Raw genomic sequence first — 24,712 nt, 5'->3', positions numbered from 1 at the left:
ATTTACGCTAAATTGGTTTTTCCAAAAAGAGGATCCTAGCAGGCCGCGAAAATAAAATAACCGATCCTCTCTTTTTTGTTTGACAGGGATTCGGATCCATACCCCAGAACAATCGTGCATAATCACAGTATTAAAACAGCCGAAGCGGATATGTGTTTTATTAGCGTATTCTTGGAAATGATGAACCTTATCCGCCGTTCTCATGCACGTAAAAGGTGAGATTAGGGCAACAAAACGCGCATGACCCAAATGAAACGCCGAAAAACAACACAGCTTAAACGCCCGTAGAAAGATGTCAAATTAGCACCTTTCTATGCTTCTATCTCAACTTCAGTAGAAGGAAGCAAGACAATTCGGAAGAAAACAAAGCGAAAACATACGTAATAAGTAAAGACCGAACAGATTGAAATTTGTGTAAAATCTTATGACCTTTTTCAAAGGCTTGAATTGATTGTCATCTGGCATGAAACGCCAAACAATACCAAGCCTTCTTTCTTTTCGGCTTCATACCGGTCAAGTGCTTGGCAATCGGATCGAATGAACCCTATCGAAAAGATGGCTATCCGAGTTGATCACTCAAGAGAGTTGAGAATATATGCACCTTTCGTACGAATATTTCATAACGCAAATGGTGAATTTGTACGTACCTGCGATTGTATCATGTCCGAAATAAATCCTATGACTATCAAATCAAAGCGGAAGTACCGATGAAGATGAGAGAAAGTCAAGTCTCACATTTATTGATTAGCGTAATATGTAGAATCTTATCTGAAGGTTATGCAAGTGCAGATGTTATCCCGGCGATTAATTAAAGTATAGAAGATGAAGAACGAAGCAGGAAGCTTGCATATGACTCCAAGATGCCAAGAATGAAACGTGTTCTAGAATCGGGTTCGATAAAAGTTGGAACCGATCATATTCCTGCAATCGCACTCGTACGAATACGATAAGCACTTCTTTTTGTTCCACACACACAATAGCTTTCAATCTAGAACAGATTCAACGCTAAAATCTTAAAATCAAATCACGCCATAGAGATAAATGAATAAAATCACACTAACCCACCTCTATCTTGTTCTCATTGGTCTCTTTGTCTAACAAATCTGATAAGAATATAAGCGATACGCTCACATCAAATGTGGGACTTAAGCTAAACCATTATCAAAGCAAGATTGTTTCGGTTCCGTACTTTGCTAGGATGAGACATGAAACAACCTTTTAATGCATCGTAGCATGTGGTCATCATTCATTAATGTGTGAATTTGATGGAAAAAGGCGCCGAGAAAGAAACCAGTGGGTAAAGGGTAAAGTGAAAGATAGCATGTGAACTCCATTGCTCATTTCTTTTTGGTGTATGAATTTATGTTATGTAACCATTTCTTTATTCTTCCCGCTTGATAACAATAGCAGTTGCACCACCACCACCGTTGCAAACACCTGCACAACCGTATTGGCCAGGTTTGAGCGCATGTGCGAGTGTAACAACAATACGACAACCTGAAGAACCGATTGGGTGACCTAAACTGACACCACCTCCCAAAACGTTCACCTTGGAAGGGTCTAAGTCGAGCAACTTGACGTTTGCCAAAGCAACTGCGCTGAAAGCTTCATTGATTTCCCATAAAGCGATATCGGATGTCTTTAATCCAGCTTTTTCCAATGCCATGGGGATTGCATGAGCAGGTGCGATTGGGAAATCGATTGGGTCACAAGCAGCATCAGCGAATGAGATAATCTTTGCCAATGGCTTCACACCCAACTTCTTTGCTTCTTCTTCGCTTGCCAAGATTACTGCACTTGCACCATCATTGATCGTACTTGCGTTTGCTGCAGTAACGGTACCGTTCTTGTCAAAGACGGGACGTAAAGAAGGAACTTTGTCAAGTTTGATATTTTTGAATTCTTCATCTTCAGAAACGACAACGTCTCCCTTTTTGTCCTTGATTGTGACTGGGACGACTTCATTCTTGAATGCGCCTGCTTTCCATGCATCAGCAGCACGCTTGTATGATTCGATAGCATAGGCATCTTGTGCTTCACGGGTTAGTTCATGTTTCTTTGCCGTATTTTCAGCGCAGTTTCCCATTGGGTAACCACCTTGAACGTCTGTCAAACCATCACGCATGATTCCGTCTGCCAATTGAGCATGACCTAAGACGGGCAATTGACGTGCTTGATAAAATGGTGCATTTGACATACTTTCCATTCCACCTGCTAGCATGACTTTACGTTGACCCAACATGATATTTTGAGCAGCAAGAGTGATTGCTTTCATACCGGAAGCGCATACTTTGTTGATTGTTGTTGCTTCAGTGGTTGAAGGACATCCTGAACCTAAAACGACTTGACGAGCGGGAGCTTGACCCAAATTGCCTTGCAAAACACTACCAAAGTAAGCATCTTCGATTTGATTAGGTTTTAGACCTGCTCTTTCGATCGCGGCTTTAGCAGCAGTGATACCCAATTCGGGCGCAGTTACTTTTTTTAAAACTCCATTGAATGAACCGATTGGAGTACGTGTGGCCGAAAGGATTACCACATCAGAGATTGAACTGTTTGCAGATGGAGACATGATCGTAGCCGTTTGTGCTAATCTTCTTACTGCTGTTACTGCAAATGCTGGCATGAAGAAAGAAAGATGACAAGTTTGCAAATGGAAGATTGTTGGTCGGAATGATTTCTAAACGAATTCTTTAATTCTTGCAGATCTGCCTGCGTTAGTGCGTGGGTGGGTGTGCCTGCTGTGTTGCCTGTTTTGGGGGGAAAAAGAAGTTCTTTTGCGCGGCGCTAAACACAGGAAAAGTACCGGATTTAATCGATTGGGGCTGTACCAAAATCAACAAGCCAGGTTGCAATGGGGAAAGGTGGGTGTGATCAATTGGCACTTCAATAGAAGCTACTTTTGACGATGACGATGATGGTGGTGGTCGAAATGAATAAGTTCAGCACAGTCACCTTATTGTGTGACATTTGACCGGCTGTCATTCGAGCCGTAGTGAATAGCGCAAAATTATCCGTACTATCCGGCTTTCGCCTAATCAACCGCGTAGGCCGGGGAATGTCAAATCGGTATATTGATAATATTCTGTCTCTTCGAGAGAGAATAAATCTGAGCAAACATTATGATGACTATAAAACTACAATAATTTAAATTTCAACCACTTCAACTTTGCTCTCATCATCTGCGGCAGCTCCACTACTGAGACTACTTTCTGTCGCGCTATGTGTACTACTACTTGCCGCACTACTTCGTATTCCACTTTGATCAACTGTAATCGTTGGTTGTTGACCAGCTCTTGCCGTACTTGGCCTTGTTTCATTCTCTGAAATATCTTCTTCCGCGCTATCCTCTTCCACAACATGTTCATAAGAAGGTGGCATGGCGGGAGCTGATGTGGTATTGGAACCGTCCACACTTCTCGATGTTCGTATAATTCCTTCACCACGTTCGCCCATGCCGTTTGCATAGATCCCATTGGAGCTACTTTCACCTCGATTGGCACTTACAGAAAGTCCTGCTCCAATATTCGTTCTCGTCACACTAGACCGTCTTCCATTCCTGGAAATCGTACTGCCAACAGAAGGGCTGCGATTTCTGCTCAATCCTCTTCGTAAACTCAAAGAATGACGAGAAGTACTTCTTTCACGACTTTCTCTGCTTGTTGAACTGCTTCTACTCGTACTTCTTCGCAATGTACTGCCAATCGAATATCCTCCCTGATTGGAAGGCAATTCGCCAATCTTTCGATGGCTTAGACCGTCTAACGGTAAATCTGCATAAGATCGTGCAGGTATCATAGCTTGTTCACGTTCAGAAAGATCACGCAACGTTTGTCCACAAACGCAGAATTCATGACTTGGTCCAAGAACACGAGAAGATGTTGATGCATGTGCAGCACCACCTCTACGGCTACTTTCTCCATGTGCTCCGTCCCCTTGATGATGACTGGCATGCGAAATCGATTCATCACCTGCATTCACATCGTACGGCATTTCAACGGGTCTTGACGAACCATCGTTGGCAGTGTAGGCTGGTAAAATGACAGCATCATATGCAACGCAACAGCTCGGCAGTGTGATCGGTTGACGCAACGCAAACACTTTGAGTTTTCTATCTTGCCCTTCCACTTCGGGTTTGAGCGAATGAACAACTTCAACTAACAATTGATGAGAGAATCGAATTGCTGCTCTAGTTCCAGAAATTGTCGTGCTTCGAACGATGTTGTCATTCGGCATCCTTGCAATACCTTGCACAGTCCATGCATCATCAGGACGCGATCCAGGTCTAGTAGGATCACGAATCAAACCTTCAGATCGTTTTCCATCTCCTTGACCGTGCGGATCGTTGGGTCTCGGGGGTACCCAACCTTTCTCGAAAAGCTTATGCCTTTGCGTGGGTACAGTCTGCTTTCCTCTTTTTCGTGTTCGTAATTCTGTCGTGGTTTCCACAGATACTCGAACCAGGTACACCATCAGATCTGGTGGAGGTGTGGGAGAATGAATGTCGACATTGAATATTCCTCCAACGGAGATATTGTTTGCCGTGCATGCAATCGAAAGCAGCCCTACAGTCGGGTGCAAATCATTGTAAAGAACAGTCAATGGAACCGGTCCACCGTCCGTAGAGGGATTGACAACAGGAAACATATCACGCCAAGCTTCTATATTGCTCTTTGCTCTTCCCGCACCGAATGCAGTCGCTTTGACCACATATCGCACCCTTCCATATGGACTTCTCTCGTATGGTGGAGAATCGGCGGGAATGATGAATGCAAATTCGAATCCATGCACACCTTTCTGAAGGAACAACCCATCCAACTCATCTGACGAGCTGGCAGATGAACGAGCTCCAGTGTCTACACTAGGAGCACGAACGTTTCTCTTGCCTATTCCTGGAAAGCGCACACGACTCTCATCACGCCTTCTAGAAGCACCTCCTCCGCGAGAAGGGCTTAAGGTGATTGAACGGTGATTAACGGCTGAAGAAGATGGGATTGAGTTTGGGCTGGGACTGGGAGCAAGATGAGATCGGCCTCTTCGGTTATTCGCTCCAATGATACCAAAATAATCCTCATGATCATTTGCATGAGGATGGGCACCGCTTGCTTGATCACGTCCGCGTGAGAGACCGGTTCTGCTCATGTGTCCGTTCAAAGTATCAATTTCTGCTTCTTGTTCTAATGCAAGAGGGGATGTGTTCGAATGGCTTGGCGTCAGTCTGGGAGAATCTGTCGCTCTTGTGGGAGAAGGATCTCTGCTCGCAGCTCGACTGACTGATCGACTTACGGATCGACTGCCTGCTTGACTTGATGGTCGACTTGAAGGCCTTCCACGAGAAAAGGCACGCATGATAGCGCCGATCGAAGTGGGATTGATTTGATCATGATTGTTTGCTTCGTGGGGGGTATGAGATGGTGAGGCAGAATCATGTTCCTGATACTCTGGAGGAGCATCTTCTAGCGAGATTCTTGGACTTGTGGGACGACTTTGAACGGGAGTGACCATTCTACTATTTTGATTACTTCTTGCTTGTCTGCTCCTTCCCCTTCTATCTGCAGCCGAAGAAGAGATTGAATCATCTCCTGGAACGGTTGCATGGCTCTTTTCGGGTGGTAAGCCAATTTCAACAACTTTTTCCATCAAGATTGTATCTTCCCATCCAATAGGGGTTGCACCAGCAAAAGAGACCATATCACGTTGATCGGGAAGAATTGCAACACTTTGAACGGCACGTAATTTTACACGAATGCCACCAATTCGTCTATCGTGTGGGACGTGTAGTTCGACCAATCCTCTGGCCACTTCATCTGTTGCCGTTGGAAGTGCATCTTCTGTTGGTCTGCGTGTTGGAGGACGAAGATAGACAACATGTTGAAGTAAATGCAACTTTACCTCGCAAGGAGCGGCGAGTAAAGATGAGAACATGTTCGATTATGGCGATAGTATCATACTAGTAATTGCTTCTCTTGAAGTGATGATTGTTTTCTCTGCAATTGAGATCCGCCGGTATGATTGAATGGCATTCATTCATTTAAATCAAACTCCGAAAACTCAAATACACGACACAGACTAAAGGTACCACACACTCTAAATTAGCGCTTGCCCTGGCACCCAGTGCATACATTCACGTGATACAGTTTCATCAGGACTTAGCGGGGATCTTCCCAATATTCATAGAATGCCTCACGCGCTTCCTCACAAAGCAAAATATGAATAATATTCATTACCTCTGCAGTTGTTTCTGTTGGGAGTTGTTGTAGATACGCCGAATACATCAGGCGTGCTTGATAGTACGGCAAATTCAGCCAAGGCCAAGTTTGTATTCATGTATGTACAGTAAAACTCCGCCAAAGCGAATCAAGGATTTTGTCGAGAAATGTTCGCTATGGCGGGGCGTTCAGATTGTCGAACACGCCCTGGAGAAAATTAAGAACCTTTCTGGTACCGACGCACCTCTTTGATACTCACTGAGAGTTATATACGCTGCGCTGCGAACACTCGTCTAGTGCGCGTACGTTGTACAATATACGCATAGGCGGGTAAAAGTGTATTAATTTTTCAGGTATTTGTTCGCTATAGTACAGTTTTATTATGCGAGAAATGTTCGTTACGCACACTCTCCAGGGCGTGAAAAGTGTATTTTTTCCCCGAATTGTTCGCTAGGTCGAAGTATTCGTTATGCATGGGTTCGGTATAGCAAAGTTTTACTGTAATCTCCGCTTGCACCGTATTGGATCATTGGAAGACAAATGAAGAATGAAACTAATTTCCGTATTAATGGTAAGGGTCTAGTTTCGGCGTCCACTTTATTTTATTGCATAATACAAGCACGGTGATGCCGACGCTAGTGATCAAGTTTCCCTCCACAGCTACTGTGATTCTATATGCGTCATCCTGCCTCTACTGCAATAATTGATCGAAGATATAGTTGGAACAATTACTGACCCTGATGGGATAAAAGAATTTCGGATATCAAAAATAGTATGGATAAAACAAGTCCGAAGTATATAAACATGAAGCATTACCACTTTGATTCATTTGATGGGACTTTGCTACCATCATACACTTCCCTAAATCGTGATGAATCGAGAAGGTGAATTGGAGAGCGGCACAGCTCGTTCAAGCGAGGATGGCGGTTTTAGAACACCAGCTTCAACTCTTCAAAATAGTAGTGATAGTTCCGCTTATCCTTTTGGAAAAGTGAACGAAAAGCCTATCGAAGAATCTCCATCAAAAGAAGATCCAAAACGTGTGGAATTCAAAGAAAATGATCCGGGAAATCCATTGTTGTGGCCTTCATGGAAAAAATGGATGATTATCATTGTCATTTCTACAACGAGTACTATGGTCACTTGTACATCTTCTGTCGTTTCAACAGCATACCAAGGTATCGAAAGAGATTTGGGCATCAGTCATGAAGTTGCAATTTTGGGTTTATCTTTGTTTGTGCTCGGATTGGGATTTGGTCCGATCTTCTTAGGACCATTTTCGGAATTCTACGGTAGAAGGCCTGTATACCTAATCAGTTTAACGGTTTACTTCTTATTCGGTTTCCCGGTCGCATTTGCAAATAATGCACCCGTCTTTCTCATCTTTCGATTTTTGACCGGTTGCGTAGGAAGTGCATTCTTGACCGTTGCAGGAGGTTCAATTTCGGATTTATACGCACCACAAGATTCTTTCTTTCCAATGGCAATCTTTACCTCAAGTCCACCTCTTGGACCGGTGATCGGGCCTGTATTCTCGGGTTTCATCGTTCAATATACCACTTGGCGTTGGTCTTTTCGTGTGATTATCATTTGGTCTTTCGTTCAATTGATGTTTGTCATTGCTCTTGCACCGGAAACTTATGCACCTCATCTCTTGATCGATAGAGCACGCAAGATACGCAAAGAGACCGGCGATGATTCATACTATACACAACATGAACGTGAATTGGCAGAAAAGAGTTTAACAAAAACAGTGGCAATCAGTAGTTCAAGAGTTTTCCTCTTACTTGCACTTGAACCAATGTTGTTCTTGTTGTGCTTGTGGTGTGCAATCTTGTTGGGAATTCTTTATTTATTCTTTGAACTTTTCCCAATCGTATTTGCCAAGCACAACTTCAACGATTTTGAAAACGGTTTAAGCTTTTTGGGTTTGGGTGTTGGAGTTGTTTCGGGAGTTATTTTGATGAAATTTTGGTATGCAGCACGATACAAAAAATTGGTTGAAAAACTTGGTGAAAAGCCAGCACCGGAAACAAGATTATCACCAGCCAAATTAGGAGCATTTTTATGTCCGATCAGTTTGTTCATCTTCGCATTTACATCTTATCGAAACGTTCATTGGATAGGTCCGATCATTGGTTCAATTCCATTCGGAACTGGTTTCTTACTCATTTATTGTTCCGTGTTTACGTTTATTACCGATAATTGGAAACAATATGCTGCTTCTGGAATGGGAGCTCATTCATTCTTACGTTCAATCTTTGCTGGAGCTTTCCCATTGTTCGCAGTTCAAATGGCAAACAGATTATCAACTACCGGTGCTGCTGCGCTTTTGGCAGGATTGAATGTCCTCGTCGTTCCTTTGCCTTTTGTCTTTGCAAGGTATGGACCTCGTCTTCGGGCAAAGAGCAAGTATTCGCAAGGTTAAACACAATGATCAGTGTGTATCGATTATCAATCGAATTTTGTACTCTTTGAATAGATGTCTACTTTTGAAAGGTTCCAATGTCATACAAAAATGAACAAAAGTCTGAAATAGATAAGATAAATATATATATAATAAAGATATAATCATACTTATACTCTTTTTTGATGCAGATTCTTTACTTGGAAATGCTTGCTGCTGCATCAGCTGCATCCTTTTCGTCTTGATCATCATCCTCGTCACCATCTGCCATGGCTTTTGCAAGTAAAGCTTGTGCTTCTTCAATCGTCAATGCAGCCCGTGCTGGCGTGCTAGCAGTTGGGAAGATTGAATCCATCTCGCCATCAGATTCCATGATTTCATCTCCGTCTGCGTCAATCGTGCTGCTCTCTTGTTTGATGTTAGAGCCTGCACCACGACGTTGAGGCGTAGAAGAAGTACTGCTAGTCGTGTTTGCATCATTCGAGCCACCTTTACGAAGGATCAATTTGACCTTGCGTGTACGGCTGGTATCAGCAGGAGAATTTGTTTCACTTGCACCAGCACCAGTGATGCCTTCTGATACCAAAACTGGTGATTTTGGTGGTCTACCTCGAGGTCTGCTAGAACGAGAAGGTGTAGAATTTGCCGAAGTGGCGATCGATGTATCTGCGTTGGCTTCTTTTGGCTCTTTCTTTGCAGCAGTTGATGCTTTTCTTGATGTACTCGGTTTTCTGGCTTGCTGTCCAGTTTTCACACGTCCCATTTTACTGTTAATCTTGGACGTTGAGCCAACAGGACCACCGCCTGTACCGGCACCCAAAGCGTTTTTTGGTGCAAAACGACCACCAGAAGTACGGGCATGAATGTTTGCATATGTGTGCTCAGCACGAACTTTACCATCTGATTCTGTAAATGGTTTTGGGATGCGTTCTTCCTTTTTAGCCTTAGAATCACGAGAAAGGTATTTGGTGTTTGGCTTTTTGCCAGTAGCATCTGGTAAAGAGCTGGTAGAAGATGAAGCTCTGAGATTGCTTGGTTTGATAGATGCATTACTCGCGCCAGAGTGAGAATCACCATGAGCATTTGTTTTCCTGCCATATGCACCAGACACGCTTATCGATCTCTTTGCTGAAGGTTTGTCCATGGCATCAGCTTCCTCAGCTGCGGAATAATGTCCATCGTCATCGTGAATCTTTTTCCTCTTACCAATCACTTTTTCTGATGGGACCTCTTCCGTTGGAACGGTCAATAAGGCGTCGTAACGTTGAAGTAAAACACGATGTTCCTCAATCAATTCTTCTCGCAAATGTTCTAGCTTGTTTTGATATTCACTTGATTCTGCGTCAACTACCGAGTCAGCATCCCCGTTGCTCTTTTCTGCATTTGTACCGGATGCTAAACGTTGTCTATCCTCACGCGCAGACAAGATGGGTGCCAAAATTCGCGAATCTGCTGCTTTGAGACGATCGATTCGATCAACGATCTTTTGTCTATCCTTTCGGAGGTTTTCCTTCTCCCAACGTCTTAAGCGCTTTTCGGCATTATCAGCTTTACGATGACGACGTTCAAAAGCGGCATCAGAAGTATCTTCTTCTGAACGCATAGAACGTGTCTTACCCATCACTTCCGTTTCATCTCGTGTACGAAAATCTGGCGTTTCAATCACTTCACGATCTTGCAGGGTGGTTGTTCCTCGTTCTCCATAGTGAATGCTGGGCAATGGATCTGTTTGAACGCCTTCTTCTGTTGTTAAGATCACGACTGTGTTACCGGATAAACCAGAATTTGCTTCTTCTTTTGCTGCTGCTCCTGCAATCTCTTCTTCAATAATACTTCCTGCCAAAAGACTGGAAACACGTTGAAGACGAGAAGGCATCACACGTCTTTCACGCATTCGCTTTCCATCCGTTGCGCTTGCTCCGTGAAGGTTTGCTGATGTTGATTCAGGTGCACCGGGAGAAGGAGTGTCGAGTGGATGAGAAGATGGACTGTCTGAATCGTGATTGTGAAAGAGATGTTGTGATGAAGTTGAAACGGGTCGAGAAACGGATGTCATGATGTGAAAAGGTTGTGATGGTTGTGGGGGAAGAGGAATTGGTGAGCTTGTGTGCGCTGAGTGATTGCTCTTTTGATCAAAGATTGATAGGCGATGACACACGTATTTGGTTGGCTCAGCAATTGGCCGAAATCGCGGAAGGAAAAAAGTGCCTAATTTGAGTGAGAAAAACGTTTGAATGCAGTCGAGTGGGTTGGTATTTTTTGTGACGGATTGCGTATGAGTTGTAGATTAGGAACGCTATAAGAAGGAATGCCACGGCGAGTGAAAAAGTGGAGTGATTCTGTCTGTGAGAGAATGTCGAAAGCGGCCCAAGCGCTTTATCTTTTGATGATTGTCAGATAGTCGTATATTTGACGGAGGAAAAGAGCTTATGGTTTTCTCCGATTCAATTAGGAGTATACGAGGTGATCGTAGTGAGTCGGATTCAGGGAGCTTTTTTTTTTTTTCTGATGTGTGGAAATGCTTCACGGTTTTCTGGAATCCGTGATTTTTATTTTATTTTTCTTTTTACACAGGCTAAATACACTCAAGCACCTCTTCTACTACGTGTCTTGCTAAAATGGGGTAGCCAATTTTTAGGCTGAAACGAGTTTTGCGTCGTGTACAGTGCAGGCAGGCGTATGTATCAAACACACAACATTTGCCCGCCTACTTTGACGTGATCAATTCGCGCCTCCGTCCGGCGTTTGTTGTGTTGGGCCAAGGTAATGTATGTATGTACGCAGCGCCGCATTGCCGAAAGTGTGTGTTGTGTGTGTGTGTGTTGGCGGATGATGAATTTGATATGAGCAATTGCATTTCATGCCTTTATCTCAATCGATTTTCATCTGTAACAACTTATCCGGCGCCGTGCAGAAGGATGAAACAGGGGTCCTTTAATGCAAACCGAACTGCTCCAATGCTTTTTGAGGGTTTAAAAGGGAATAATTCGCATTCTAAAATATTATCATCCGTGATCGAATGGAACTGAGAAGATAATGACGGATGCTGTACACACTCAGCCCAATGAATGTGACTTCATGGTTTGAGCTGTGCGCATATCCTTCTCGGCATTTGTCGATCCGTAATTTCGTGCTGAAAACGTTCTCGCAAGGATCGCATTGTCAGGTCTAATAATGCATTAATCGAGTGGCGATGATGTGTATGAAAAGTACAAAAAGAAAGCGGACAATTTGACAAGTATGCAAAATACCTTGTCAAAAGTTATAAGATGAATGTGAGAAAATATACAAAGATTTTATGCTGGAGCAGGTATTTGACTTGAAACAGGTCCAGATCCAAGTGCTCCATTCTGTGTTGTGGTATCAGGGCTGAAAAGGTTGACAGAAGAAAGAGAGAGTAAGTCATTGATCCTTTCAAATCCACACAAACGGACTTTTACTCACATGATGGGTGCGACAGGTTTATGTCCTTCTGCCGTTAGTCTTTGAATCAAAGCACCAACACCTTCAAAACATCCGAGAAGGATACCACACATTATTCCCGATCCAACAGCAGTTTTTGGACCTGCACGAATTGCCAAACTTCCACCGGTCATAAAGCCTGCAATGATTGAATTCCAATAATCTTCTTTTTGTCGAATTCCCTTTACTGTACAATCAAAAGTGGAAAACATTGTACCCCAAATACCAAAATTTCCTCCTAAAACTGGTGCTCGTGCTTTGATTGCTGCTATTGCTCCTGGTAAACGTGATCCCTAGAATGAAGAAGAGGGTATGCATGTGTCAGTGATCTCCTGTGCTTTACTAATTGCTTTCCCGCCATCGTAGAATAGCGAGTCACGCCTGACAAGAAGTTGAAAAGGACAGCACCGCATCATGCCACCTGCTCATCCTATTCGCCAATTGCCACCTTTCTCCAACCTAATACTCACTCTAGGTGAATTCCTACTTCCTTTGATCGCATACCAAATCGTACCACCAATCGCTCCCATACTGAAAGCACCTCCGGCATCGTTTAAGATGACGTATGGACAAGGATCTCTTGCTCTATCTGCGTGTGCCATTATTGCAGTGGTGGTGGTGGTGTGGGGTTGATTTAAATCCTTGTGCTCCTCAACAAGTTGAAGTTAAGAGCAATGGATGTCAATTCAATTTTGCAAACAATCGGATCCACTTGCATCCTTCGTTTCATTTTGCGCACCTTACAAAACCGATATCCGACACCAAGTAATTGTAATCTAACAACAAAGGGAAGCTAAAGTCGGAAAAAAATTTGGTCGGCTCACTCACGTGTGTATAGACGCACACTGCACACGCTCACACAGGCCCAATATTCATAAGCTAAAGTGGCCAAAGCACCCGACACCTTCTTTAGCATTCGGATCATTCTTCTATGGCAGCCACAACGGTAGTAGAACTCATTGATGTTGATCGAAATTGATTCTCATTTCAGCAGAAACTATCTAGAGAGGGATTATGTTTTTGGCATGTGGAATACATGTATGTACAATCAATGTACCTTTTTATAGCTCACATGCGAGCTTTGACATGGAAAAAACAGAGTAGAAGAAATGGACTGGAATTACTCTTCATCATCTTCGGCAGAGGCAGCTTTTGCTGTACGCTTCTTAGTGGTTTCCTTTGCGGCAACTGCAGTCGATTTACCAGAAGGTGCATCAGTCTTTTTGGCAGGCTTGGAAGCTGCTTTGCCGGCAGGTGTCTTTGATGCACCTCCAGCAATACCTCCGATAAAGCCAACCAAACCCAACACAGCAGCAATAATAGCAGCCAACAAACCAGCAACATTAGGTTGTGCCTTGATAGCAGCGATTGGGTCAACTTTGAGATCGCTGTAAAAGTCCAACAAAGTGTTTTGCATTCTTGCGAATCCAAGAGGTTCATCTTTAACTTGTTTTTCTTCCTCTTCCTTCTTCTTTTCCAAATCTTCCTTTTCGATGTTTTGTTCGATTGGGAGTTTGACATCAAAGGTTTGTCGGGCAAGTTCACGGGCATCTTCGATACTGTGACCAACATAGATGTTGTCGAACAAAATGTCTTCGTCCATGGTCCAAATTTCAAATCCAATACCTTTAATGGGAGAGAAGAAGTTAGGGTTCTTGTCTTCAAAGTAGTTGGGGTTGGCAATCTTCTTTGGTTTCCATTCTCCCTTGTATTCTGGGTTATCGATCAAAGGTGCAGTCCATTTACCCTTGAATGCAGGGTTAGGGATCGTAGGGCGGACCCATTCACCGCATCCTGGAGCATCGGCACACTTTGGGTTAGGCACAGTTGGTGCGACCCATTCACCATCTTCTTCGTCATCCCATTCTTCTGGCTTGATAGCATCAGGATCAGGGATTGTCAAAAGTTCGTCATCCAACCAGCCTTCGGGCTTCTCGGCATCAGGGTCAGGAATTTCAGGAGCTGCATCTTCATCCCATTCGGCAGGCTTCTCTGCTTTAGGGTCGGGAATGCGGGGTGTGTCGACCCAGGTAGAAGGCTTGCTATCTTTTGGATCATCGATCTCCTTATCTGGGTTGACTGAAGGTTCAAAGTCATCAAACAATGTTCCGTTTCTCCTTTGATCATTGTTGATCAAGACTTGGAAAGTGTTGTCAGGATGAACGATGAGTGTGTATAAAGCGGAAACTTTGGACAATTTAGCATAAGGTGCGTTATTTAGATGCTTCTCCTCGATTTCACCCGTCTTTGGGTTCTTGTGACGGAAGATGAAATGAACTTTGTTTGTTTGTCCACACTTGTCCGGTCCAAACATGATTGTGTATGGTGTTTGATCGGAGAATTCCTTTGCTTGAATTCCTTCGGGCGATTCGGTCAACAATTTCAAGTATGCACCACCACAAACCAAGCCGTTTTGCAATTTTGTTTCGTATTGCACCACCAATGGTTTGCCTTCTTTTGCGGCTTTCTTTGGGTCGACAACCTCTTTGAATGGGGCAGAGATTGCATGTTGAGCTGCTTTTGATTTAGCAACCAAACCAAGGTCATCCTTTAGACCGGGGAAGACGGTAGGTTCTTCAACTGACCATTGACCAACATAAGAGAACACTTCACCGCCTGATTGTTTCTTTGTTGCACCTGAAGGTGACCAACGTGTATTCCAATCGGGTGTGAATTGTTCCAAAAAGGGAGCTTTGATATTTGTAGGTTCAAATGATGGTCTTTCCGATTCAGCGCTAACCAAGGTGGCGGCTAATGCCATTCCTATAGCTGCTCTTGCTACGATAGGTTGCTTCATGATGATTTGAATGAGTGAACAAAACAAAAGATGATGATGATGATGTTAAGAAAAGAAAGCGGACATCTAAAGAGGGGGGAAACTTGTCTCCTTTCCAACTTTTGGCAGCAGGAAGAACTCATTACATGCGCACACGCCTTTCTTTCTTTCTTCTTAGACAGCACATCAGAATGCCGGCAGAGTAACACTGTTGTTGCACTGTTAGACTGAAACAAAGCCTGAGCCACGCACGCTATCTACTAAAATAAGAATAGCACGCATAACAAGCATAAATACGGCATGTCCGCACTTTGTCTAACTTTAGCTTGTTTGTGTGCGTGCGTGCGCCCGCCGCCGAAGGAGAGCACACGGCCCAATGCAACAAACAGCCCCCCCCTTCCACGTCAACCCTGGAAGAAGCTAGTGGAAACAATCATCATTGGAGCGGATGTATGCGGTCTTCCGTCGCACGTTGTTGAGAATTATGATGACAAGCTTGTGATCGCGAATACCTGATACGGAACCGTTGATTGATAATCGATTCTATATCCTTGACTTGATCCGGGTGTATCCCACGGAAAATCTGGAGCCATCTGCGTTTTGGTTACAAATATTACGCCGATTGGTAATTCACGGTAGCTTGCATGTTGAAATTGTGGCTTGAAACTTATTTTAAGATCTCAAAATTCTGTTCGTAGTACACTAAAGTATAGATATTGATCGCAAGTAATTCTCAGAGACTTTGCAGCACTTGCGAAATTAGAATAAGAGGGGAATGTGAAATTTTCTTATGAGTATACTTCATTTATAAAACAAAGTTCACACATCCTGCTAAATGCCATACCAACAGCTTCAGATTTGAGATAGATGGACAGAGAAAGCTCTTGAAGCATTATTGGAGCTCTTCTATCTCAGCATATGCTGCAACTAGAGAGGTTGCCGAACAGTATCATCCCATTCATATTTATCAGTGTCTGAGGACGAGCTTACATAATTCCGACATGCTTGTAGACTTACGCGTGGCTGGGCGCAGAAAAAATGAATGCGCTATTCTTGAGTGCACTTTTTACATGGTGTCAGAAACATCCTCTTTCGATCGTAGTGACGATTAGTCTTACATCCATCTGTGTTGGCGGGAGAATCGAAAGCTAACGAGCCTTGATCATCAAAGAAGGAAGTCTGCTCAAACAAAAGCTCCCAAAGTATTCAGAGGATAGGCAAGCATCGCACATGATTCGAAAGATCGATAGGATATGAGCGCTACCAAATTGCCGACTTCTTCGATCGAAGCAGAAGGGTTGCTGAAACAATGGCTTTCTATATGGGATCAAGGAGGCAAAGATCAACTGTGAGTTTCGGGTGACCCATATACACACACGCAACATCACCGGAGAAGAAGACGCCTTTTGTGTTTTGGAGCAGCGACAGCATCATTAATTTCGACACGAAAAAAGGAGGAGACTTCTTCGATCTCGAATGAGAAATACGATTGCTTTTCGATGCTTCACGCAAAGTCTCTCTGATTCGATGATGGAGCGATTCTTATATTCGACGAAACGAAATATTGACAATTAGTATCCCTACCGATTCCGAATCATCACAGCTACGAAATATTACAAATTGCTTTCACACAATCTCAGCAAGATGGTGACGATATTTCATCACAAGACTCATTCTCGCTTCTATTGCTGGCATGGATAACGAGGCAGATCCTACACGACCAGATTCAGCCTTCGTCGTTCTCAGATGTTCTACTTCAGATTGCACCGCCAATTGGGATAGAGAATGGAGATACAGAAGATTCAGCAGAAGCAGGCCCAAGCAGATCACACTCGCCAGAATCCGATGCTGCCCCCAACGAGAAGAGCAGTCCGATATCCGAACTACTTCTAGATGCTATCTGGACTGCGGATCTACAAATTGACGCTCGCCGAGAAATTGCAGCGACCCACGATAGTAATGCGATAATAGACGACGCCCTCGACGGGGAGACACTGGATGAACAATCATCCAGATCACGATCCCGACTAGCTGACATTGTTTGTGAATTGGTGGAACAACAGCTGCTAAAGCGGCTAGATGTGGCAGAACGCTTAGAATTACCTCTGTTACATCAAATCGGTCTCGTTCCCGATGAACGTGATATGAGCCGTAAAGCGATCCGGATCAACACAGCTCGACTATACAAACAGCAAAAGTTCAACCTCTTGCGCGAAGAGAATGAAGGGTTCTCCGGTCTTATCAATGAGCTTCTCCTGGGAATAGGCCCGCCGACTATTGCAATCAGCCAAGCAAAGGATGATGGCTCTTCATTCCTACGCGTGATCGAACAGGAAAGCGTCGAAGTGAGAAATGAGAGAGCTCAAAGGGTAATGAATAACATATCTGCTCTGATTGGGTACTTTGACATGGATCCGAGTCGTGTATTGGACGTCATTCTCGACATATTCTCGGCCAATGTCTATCATCACTGGCCATTCTTTCTTGCACTTCTGTCCCTTTCACCTTGGCGTACAGTGCAACATGGAACGAAATCGAATGCAATGGATCTTGACGCTGATGAAGGTGAAAATGCATGGCGCTTTGGCTCTGTCAATACCAATATTAGTGGTGAATCTGGTCATCACACATGCGCTCAGATTTTAGGATTCAAGTTCTCCTTTTATCAACACCCGGAGACGACACGACAAAATGGACTAGAAGAACTTTACACAGTGGCTGCTATCCTAATCCGGGTTGGTCAAATACGCTTTGTTGACTTAATGCCCCATCTATCACCCGACGAGAAAGGAATGACAAAGCTACACGAAGAGTATAAAACCGCTTTGAGCGATCGAGCGATGAGCGCAAAAGGTAACGCTCTTTCTATGGCTGCTCCCTTGACAGCAGATGAAGGAGAAGGTGGTGCTCTGTCTGATGCACGAGATGCCAACGGTCAGAAGGATGCAAATGCCGTTCCTCATGTGATGCCAAATCAAGTTCTTGGCTTATTGAAAGCTTTACTTGCCATTGGCGAAATTCGGCATGCATTCTTGATATTGGGAAAATATCCATGGCTGTGCGGAGCATTTCCAGAAGTCTCTGATTTGCTATGTCGATTGTTGAACGTGATGATAGAGCCTATTTACTCATCCGTTGCACTATCAAAGCAGATCGATGCCAGCCTTGGATATTTGACTGTACCACAACGATACCGCTTCGACAATAAGAAGCAAGAACTCATCCCGCTACCCTTTCCTCGAGCTGACGTCACATCACTGGCGCCTGAGCCGCTTGGTACACATCTGACAGACTTTGTCTACTTCTTCCCAGAATGGAAAGAGAAGCTGCCTAGATGCACTGACGAACAATTCTTGTCAGAATTCGTACCGTATCTTCGGATGCTTGGACCGTACCTCAGCAGAAATCTGACTCTATTCCAACGCATTTGCAGGATTGGGAAAGTTGCTATGCGATCTATCGAAGATTCTTCAAAAGAGAAAACTGCCTGGTTGGAACTCATTCGCAACGTTTTACTCCCTGCTCTTTCGATGACATCTGGAAACTCAGGATTGGTGTCGGAGGTATGGGTGATCTTAAGACAATTGTCTTACACCGAACGATTTAGTGTTTATGGCGAGTGGAAATACTCGCTATACAAGCGACCTGAGCTTCGAGTTCGACAAGCAGAAGTGGAAAAAGAAGCAAAAGGCATCTTGAAGCGAATCAGTAGCGACAATGTCAAGTTGTCCGGTCGTGCACTTGCAAAAGCATCTCATGCGAACCCAACAATCTTCTTTACCGTTGCCCTCAATCAAGTACAATCTTACTCAAATCTGATCGCCCCAATTGTAGAATGTGCCAAATACTTGACGCATTTCGAATATGACGTCTTCGGCTTCAACTTGATCGACGCTTTGAGCAATCCAGAAAAGGATCGAACGAAGCAAGATGGAACGAGCGTGAGCCAGTGGTTGCAGAGTTTAGCAGCATTTACTGGAACCCTGTACTGGCGATACGCAATGATGGATTGCTCTCCCGTACTGCAATACATCGCCAATCAACTGAAGGAGAACAACATCAAAGATCTTGTGATCATTCGAGAATTGATCTTGAAGATGGCTGGAATTGAGCCCTTGCAGAATTTATCAGATTCGCAAGTAGCAGCCTTGACAGGAGGAAGGATGCTACGTATGGAAGCTATGATGATTGCCAATGCCGGTATCGCAACGAAAACTAGGTTAGCTCTACGCAAGAGTAGCTCAAGACTTCTGCATGCTTTGAAGCAGAGTATGATGATCATGCCTCTTTTAATTCTCATCGCGCAACAAAGACAAGCTTGCATTCATCTTGTGCCGGATAGTGAAGCTCATTTGAAATATTTGGGCAACCTTTTCGATACCTGTCAAGAGATCTTGTTCCAATATATCGAATTTATGCACAATCAGCTGGACTCTCAAGCCTACTCGGATCTAATACCTACTATGGACGACCTTTGCAGAAGATTTGAATTGGAGCCTGCGATTGCTAGTCACCTTGTTCGCCCTCGAATGACTTTGCAGATCCGCCAAGCGCAAGCGAAGGAGAATGAAGAAAGACTTCGCAAGGAACTTCTATCAAGTCAGAATAAGAAAAGTACGCCCACTGAAGAGACCGAAAAGGCCGAAGAAGGTGACAACACGGAAAAGAAAGAGGATGATGCCAACATGACAAATGGGGAAGAAGAAAAGAAGCCCACAGAAGCAAAATCAGATAAAGAGAACAGTGAAGATACTGAGATGCAAGAGAACGATGAAGTCAAGCCTGAAGTTTCAGCCGAGCAAGAGAGTGAGGAAGCTGACAAGCCTATCTGGAATCCAGCTTTGTCTGAAGCGTATGAAGCGGCAGAGAATGTACTGCCGGACGATGCAAAGGAAGTGATTGGAGTACACTTCTTTTCCACTTTCTGGCAATTAGCCTTATCAGATATCTCTGTTCCTGCAGAGAGATACCAGCAAGAGATTCGTACCCTGCAAAAAGTCATTGACGAGAATCCAGAAGGCAGCCGATCTTCAAATCCAAAAGTACGAGCTCAAGCACAAGATTCTATTCGACTTTTACGGGTAGAACTGAAAGAGCAGACTGCCGGACATCAATTCACAAAGAATAGACTAAAGGTGGAAAAGAGCCATTGGTTCAAGAAGGATACAAATCGAGCAGATATTCTTTATGCGGCTTTGCAATACTGTTTCATCCCCAGAGCTTTACTTTCGCCAACAGATGCAGTATTTGCAGCCCGCTTTATCCGGATCATGCATACGAATGCTACGTACAATTTTGATACTGTGAAGATGTATGACAAGATCTTTATGGAACAAATCCCAGCACTGATCTTTAGTACAACGGAAAATGAAGCGCGCAACCTAGCAAGATTCTTGCAGGTAATCATGACTGATTTGACAGCATGGTTCAAAGATGAAAAGAAGTTCGTTTCTGAGGCTAAAGGCGAGAATCTTCCAGGATTCCAAATTCGATGGGGCGAGCGTCATGGAGATGAAGAAGTACCAGATGAAGATATGATGCAGTTCGATCAATTCAAATCCATCATTCGAAAATGGCACAATATGCTACAGTCAACTTTCATCGAATGCTTAACATCGCGAGAGTATATGCGCATTCGCAATTGCATCGTTGTAATGACACGAATTGCAAGCTTTTTCCCAATCTGGGAACTTCATGGTTCAGTCTTGGTAGAGACAATCTCAAAGGTATCAAACGAAGAGGAACGTGGTGATCTCAAGGTGTTGGGACAAGGATTGTTGGCCACATTGAGAAAAGAGCAAAAAGGTTGGATACCCATGCCGAAAAAGAAAGCGGCTGAACAGTCAGTTGGCAAAACAGATGAAAAGTCCAAAAGCACAGACAAGACTGTCGATACCAAACCTGCTGCCGATTCATCAACAAAGGCCAATGGAGAAAGTCTGGCTGAACAAAAAGACTCAGGTACGACCGCGAAGGCAGATAAAGATCAAAGGCCAGCGCCACAATCCCGCTCAACGTCCACACACAAATTGCCAGCCAGGCCTGGTTTGGAACCAAAAGCATCTTCTAATGCTCCTTCACCAAGACCATCATGGGATGATCGAACGACTTCGACGACAAAAGCTGCTGGATCGGATGACGCAAAAAGTGTACAAGCAGCAAGACAAGCTGCCCTTGCCAGTATGCGAGAAGGCGCAATGAATCCACCCAAAGCACCAACAAGGGATCGTGAACGTGATAGGGCTTCAGCTGTGCAAAGAGGCAATAATAGCTCTTCCACTTCGAACCCGACGACAGCGAATTCATCAGCTCGCTCACGCAATGACGGAGACAAGACACCTCGGTCGCAATCCGCTCGTTCGCGTGATACTTCACCTCGCGCAAGTGATCGCGGTGCAACTGCCAATCGGACAAACGCTGATTCTCGAAGCAGAGCACCAAGTGAAGATGTTAATGGCGGCAATAGACGTGATCGCAATTCGTCTGATTATTACTCAGCGCCTAAAGATGCACCAAACAGACGTGATCGTGGATGGGACGATAGATATGATAGTCGACAAGCAGATCGAACCAGAGATCGTGATTCACGTACACCTCGTGATGCTCGTGATAGTGATCGAGATCGCGAAAGAGATCGTGAACGTGCCAAAAAGGATTCTATCAATCAGGTTCGAGGTGGAGATGATCGTCGTGATCGACGTGATACCGATCGTGATCGAACATCTACGCCATCTGCAAACACAGATCGACGAAATGGAGCATACGATCGTCGTGATAGCGCAGCGAATGCCAACGACCGCACCAAATCCCAGTCTTCACGGGATAGTGATCGTGGGTACAGCGCTCGTAATGACTCCTCTCGTCAACCTGTCTCAAGCTCACGCACATCTAGCATTCCTCAATCGGACGACAAGAGAGGTGATGATCGACGCGATCGCGATAGGGATGTTCGGGGTAAAGATCAAGATGCTAGAAGTTCACAGCAAAGTAAGCCAGAAAGTGCATCTTCAGACCGAAACGAGAGTACGCCAAAGGCCACTCCTTCCTCTATGGCCGAACCATCATCTACTGCAAGTCCTTCAGGATCAAAGAAGCGTAGTTTGTTCGATCGACTAACGATGGAACAAAATGCTTCCAACTCAGCTCCTGCCTCGCCAGGAGGAAATGGAGAAGGATCTGCCAATCGTTCATCACCAAAAACGAATGATTCAGGTAACACACGCAGTGATGCCGATACGAGACGTGATACGGATCAACAACCAAACAAACGAGCACGGACAAGTAAAGCAGGCGATGATGATCGTCGTCATATTTCCAGCTCAAATGATAGAGGCTCAGAAGCCGATAAAGGTATTTCCATTCATGGTCAAGGAAGGGCTACTCCGAACAATAACAACAACTACCAAAACGCATCTCGCTCTGCCAGTCAACCATATGCTCGTGGTGGTGGTGGACAAGGCGGATATAGAGCAGGTGAAGATGCCTACAGGCCAAACACCGATCAAACACGTTCTGCTTCCAGTGGTAATCTCAGACGTGATCGCCAACCGAACAGTCGTGATAGAGATCGTCGAAGACGTGAACGTCGATCGGGCGCTTAAATGCTAAAATTGCCAAATCAATGTACAATACCAAAATGCAATTGCCAATATTTTTCCATCTGAATGCATTCCTAATGAGCAGTGAGGGTATAAGGGTATATGGTACATGTTGCTTTATGATAGCTGCCTTTCTAGTCACCTCCTGGCAGCCAATCTGTCCATCCCCACCCATCTCCACCACCGCTGCCAAAGCCATCATCTGACTGCCATGGATCTGAATCGTTCCAAACTTCCTCTTGACCCGTACCAAAATCTCCATCGCTTTGATTTGATGCTGGGGTATCCTCTTCCCACCAAGGAGTTGTACCACCTCCTCCGTCTTGCTGTGTTGGTGTAGGATTTTGTCGTTCTCCCGTCAAGATGTCATAGCCTGCTCCCGTACCAGCAGCAGGTCCAACATCACCATCACTGCCAGGCGCAGGCGGAGGAGCTTGAACGTCTGAAGAATCTTGATTTTGCGTTGTAGGCTCTTGAGTGGTGTTAGGGTTTGGTGCTTCTCCACCACCGCCGCCGCCGCCGCCCATCATGAAGAAGGGCGGGAACATTGAAGTTTGATGATCAGAATGTCTAGAGAAATAATCAAAATCTGCTGAAATAGCTGTAGCAAGTGCGACTGCCCTTTCGTCCATCGTCAATGCGCGTGAAGGACCACTTGTTATCAATTCTTTTCCAGTCGCAGTCTCGGTAAGTGAACTTTGTTCTTTCTCAGATGATGATGGTGGAGGTAATGATGATTGAGGAGATTGTGATAGTCTTGGAGAGTCTAAAGGACCATCATTGTTCATGTCTTGATTTTGTGTAGGATCAAATGTTAAAATGTATTGTCCTGTATCGGTGAAAAGTTCACGTCCAAATCCTCTGAAATTTCTAGTAATCGCGCCTAATGGTCTATTGTGTTCATCAGTCAACATGAAATCCCATGCAAGGAAGCCACCATCGATTCCGGCAAATTGAACCATTGATTCGTTTGATCCATCTTCACTGAGCTGATCACCTTGGTTGACAAATAATTCATACTTTCTTTTGTACGGATGCCAGATCTGATGTACTTCTCCCACGAGTCTCTCTTCTCCAGTAGATGGATGCGGGACGAGCACTTTGATTTTTGAATTGATCAGCGTTGTTGGTCTTCTGATCGTCAATACCACTCGTCCAGTAGTGTCCATGATGTGCGCTTCAAACGATCGATGAGTTCGCAAGAATTGTCTCTTCAAAGTTCCACCAAGCAAGCCTTTTTCTGATTCGGCAAGATAGCCAACCTGATAGCCTTCTGGCGTCAAGATTGAATACTTGTTCGCTTGTTCATAACCCAAAAACACATTCAACATCTCAATCTCTCGTGTAACCACCAATGTTGGTTGCCCTAAAATTGATTCAACACTTTGACGCAAGGCAGCATCTTGATCGATCACTCCTCTTTCTCCATCTTTTGCAAGCGGGACCGGGACGGTAGAATGAGTGAGCGCAGGCAAGTTCCTTAACTGTGTATCACTCTTGCCTTGACTCAGATCAGCGAGTGATGAAGAAGGTTGGGGAGCCTGTCCTTGGTTATGACCTGCAGAATTGCTTGGTGTATTTGCTCCTCCTTCCTGCGCAGTAGGTAGCGGCTGCCTATGGTCTACTTCGGCATGTTCTTGTGATGGAGCACTCCTCACTCTTGCCACCCTTCTTGGTGCCAATCTAGAAGGTCTAGAGCCAGGTAAACGAGAAGAATAATGTGCACATCCCGCCACTCTTTGTCCTGCAAGGAATGGTGAATTGACTGGCTGAACCGTAGATGACCTTCTCAAATTATGCTCTATGATCAACTTTGTTCCTTTACTGATCCGGAAGCCGGCCCGTACGATGGACATAACGTCCAAATCTAAAAGAGTGTCCTTTGATATGATAGATGATGGATGTCTAATGTCAATCCAAACCCTCATCAAGAATGTTACGCGTACGTTGGATCCTTTGTTCAAAATTTATACGCTAAACGCTGCTTAATACTCCACTCACTCATTCTCATTCACTCTTTTGTTCATTTTGATATGATTATCCCATTTCACGGTTGACGTGCAAGTTTTGAGTGCGGTTCAAGTACAGATGAGTAGTATAAAGAGACAAGAATAGACGAGAAATAAAAGAGAAGAAACAAAGACGGGTGAATCGTCTTGATTTATAGATGCTGAGCATTGATATAATGTATCAATTTCAACAGAGTTTAAAACCCGTTGAAAAGCGTAATTGGCGTATATCCTACCTCAAGAATAAGGCG

The 24,712-nt window shown here is 44.3% G+C and overlaps 8 protein-coding genes across 8 annotated transcripts; 2 read left to right on the top strand and 6 right to left on the bottom strand.

Moving 5' to 3' along the window:
• Positions 1 to 1,381: 1,381 nt before the first annotated feature.
• Positions 1,382 to 2,626, bottom strand: FA14DRAFT_164537 (thiolase; the record flags this gene model as incomplete). The annotated part of the gene is made up of 1 exon (XM_025499893.1): positions 1,382 to 2,626. The coding sequence occupies one exon, from the start codon at positions 2,624 to 2,626 to the stop codon at positions 1,382 to 1,384; it is 1,245 nt and encodes a 414-aa protein (XP_025356187.1).
• A 260-nt stretch (positions 2,627 to 2,886) lies between these two features.
• On the bottom strand, positions 2,887 to 6,165 carry FA14DRAFT_48637 (uncharacterized protein). Its single transcript, XM_025502410.1, has one exon. The coding sequence runs from the start codon at positions 5,923 to 5,925 to the stop codon at positions 3,148 to 3,150; it is 2,778 nt and encodes a 925-aa protein (XP_025356186.1). The 5' UTR covers positions 5,926 to 6,165; the 3' UTR covers positions 2,887 to 3,147.
• Positions 6,166 to 7,080: 915 nt separating this feature from the next.
• FA14DRAFT_164536 (MFS general substrate transporter) lies at positions 7,081 to 8,637 on the top strand (the record flags this gene model as incomplete). The annotated part of the gene is made up of 2 exons (XM_025499892.1): positions 7,081 to 7,168; positions 7,202 to 8,637. 2 exons carry the CDS (start codon positions 7,081 to 7,083, stop codon positions 8,635 to 8,637), a joined length of 1,524 nt encoding a protein of 507 aa, XP_025356185.1.
• Positions 8,638 to 8,679: 42 nt separating this feature from the next.
• Positions 8,680 to 11,071, bottom strand: FA14DRAFT_160861 (uncharacterized protein). Its single transcript, XM_025498865.1, has one exon. The coding sequence runs from the start codon at positions 10,670 to 10,672 to the stop codon at positions 8,813 to 8,815; it is 1,860 nt and encodes a 619-aa protein (XP_025356184.1). The 5' UTR covers positions 10,673 to 11,071; the 3' UTR covers positions 8,680 to 8,812.
• Positions 11,072 to 11,777: 706 nt separating this feature from the next.
• FA14DRAFT_160860 (putative TIM17-mitochondrial inner membrane import translocase subunit) lies at positions 11,778 to 12,832 on the bottom strand. The gene is made up of 3 exons (XM_025498864.1): positions 12,549 to 12,832; positions 12,061 to 12,371; positions 11,778 to 11,985 (listed from the first exon to the last, which is right to left on the bottom strand). The coding sequence occupies exons 1-3, from the start codon at positions 12,678 to 12,680 to the stop codon at positions 11,913 to 11,915; spliced, it is 516 nt and encodes a 171-aa protein (XP_025356183.1). The 5' UTR covers positions 12,681 to 12,832; the 3' UTR covers positions 11,778 to 11,912.
• Positions 12,833 to 13,378: 546 nt separating this feature from the next.
• On the bottom strand, positions 13,379 to 14,803 carry FA14DRAFT_114433 (Calreticulin-domain-containing protein; the record flags this gene model as incomplete). The annotated part of the gene is made up of 1 exon (XM_025496052.1): positions 13,379 to 14,803. A coding segment is annotated over one exon (1,425 nt), but the record flags the coding sequence as incomplete, so codon positions are not given.
• Positions 14,804 to 15,940: 1,137 nt separating this feature from the next.
• FA14DRAFT_172477 (uncharacterized protein) lies at positions 15,941 to 22,544 on the top strand. The gene is made up of 2 exons (XM_025500403.1): positions 15,941 to 16,202; positions 16,458 to 22,544. Exons 1-2 carry the CDS (start codon positions 16,108 to 16,110, stop codon positions 22,453 to 22,455), a joined length of 6,093 nt encoding a protein of 2,030 aa, XP_025356181.1. The 5' UTR covers positions 15,941 to 16,107; the 3' UTR covers positions 22,456 to 22,544.
• On the bottom strand, positions 22,309 to 24,353 carry FA14DRAFT_160857 (Scramblase-domain-containing protein). Its single transcript, XM_025498863.1, has one exon. It carries the CDS (start codon positions 24,306 to 24,308, stop codon positions 22,587 to 22,589), a length of 1,722 nt encoding a protein of 573 aa, XP_025356180.1. The 5' UTR covers positions 24,309 to 24,353; the 3' UTR covers positions 22,309 to 22,586.
• Between the last annotated feature and the right edge of the window lie 359 nt (positions 24,354 to 24,712).

This window comes from Meira miltonrushii (genome assembly GCF_003144205.1).
Source record: "Meira miltonrushii strain MCA 3882 unplaced genomic scaffold FA14scaffold_2, whole genome shotgun sequence".
NCBI classification, from domain to species: domain Eukaryota; kingdom Fungi; phylum Basidiomycota; class Exobasidiomycetes; order Exobasidiales; family Brachybasidiaceae; genus Meira; species Meira miltonrushii.
Note: the sequence above shows the minus strand (reverse complement) of the source record. Positions and strands in the feature narration are given on the sequence as shown.

Coding starts and splice junctions, on each gene's coding strand:
- FA14DRAFT_48637 (XM_025502410.1), bottom strand. CDS start 5,925: ATGTTCTCATCTTTACTCGCCGCTCCTTGCGAGGTAAAGTTGCATTTA.
- FA14DRAFT_160861 (XM_025498865.1), bottom strand. CDS start 10,672: ATGACATCCGTTTCTCGACCCGTTTCAACTTCATCACAACATCTCTTT.
- FA14DRAFT_160860 (XM_025498864.1), bottom strand. CDS start 12,680: ATGGCACACGCAGATAGAGCAAGAGATCCTTGTCCATACGTCATCTTA. Junction 12,372..12,548: donor GAAGTAGGAATTCACCTAGA/GTGAGTATTAGG, acceptor TCTTCATTCTAG/GGATCACGTTTACCAGGAGC. Junction 11,986..12,060: donor AAACCTGTCGCACCCATCAT/GTGAGTAAAAGT, acceptor CAACCTTTTCAG/CCCTGATACCACAACACAGA.
- FA14DRAFT_172477 (XM_025500403.1), top strand. CDS start 16,108: ATGAGCGCTACCAAATTGCCGACTTCTTCGATCGAAGCAGAAGGGTTG. Junction 16,203..16,457: donor CAAGGAGGCAAAGATCAACT/GTGAGTTTCGGG, acceptor GAATCATCACAG/CTACGAAATATTACAAATTG.
- FA14DRAFT_160857 (XM_025498863.1), bottom strand. CDS start 24,308: ATGTCCATCGTACGGGCCGGCTTCCGGATCAGTAAAGGAACAAAGTTG.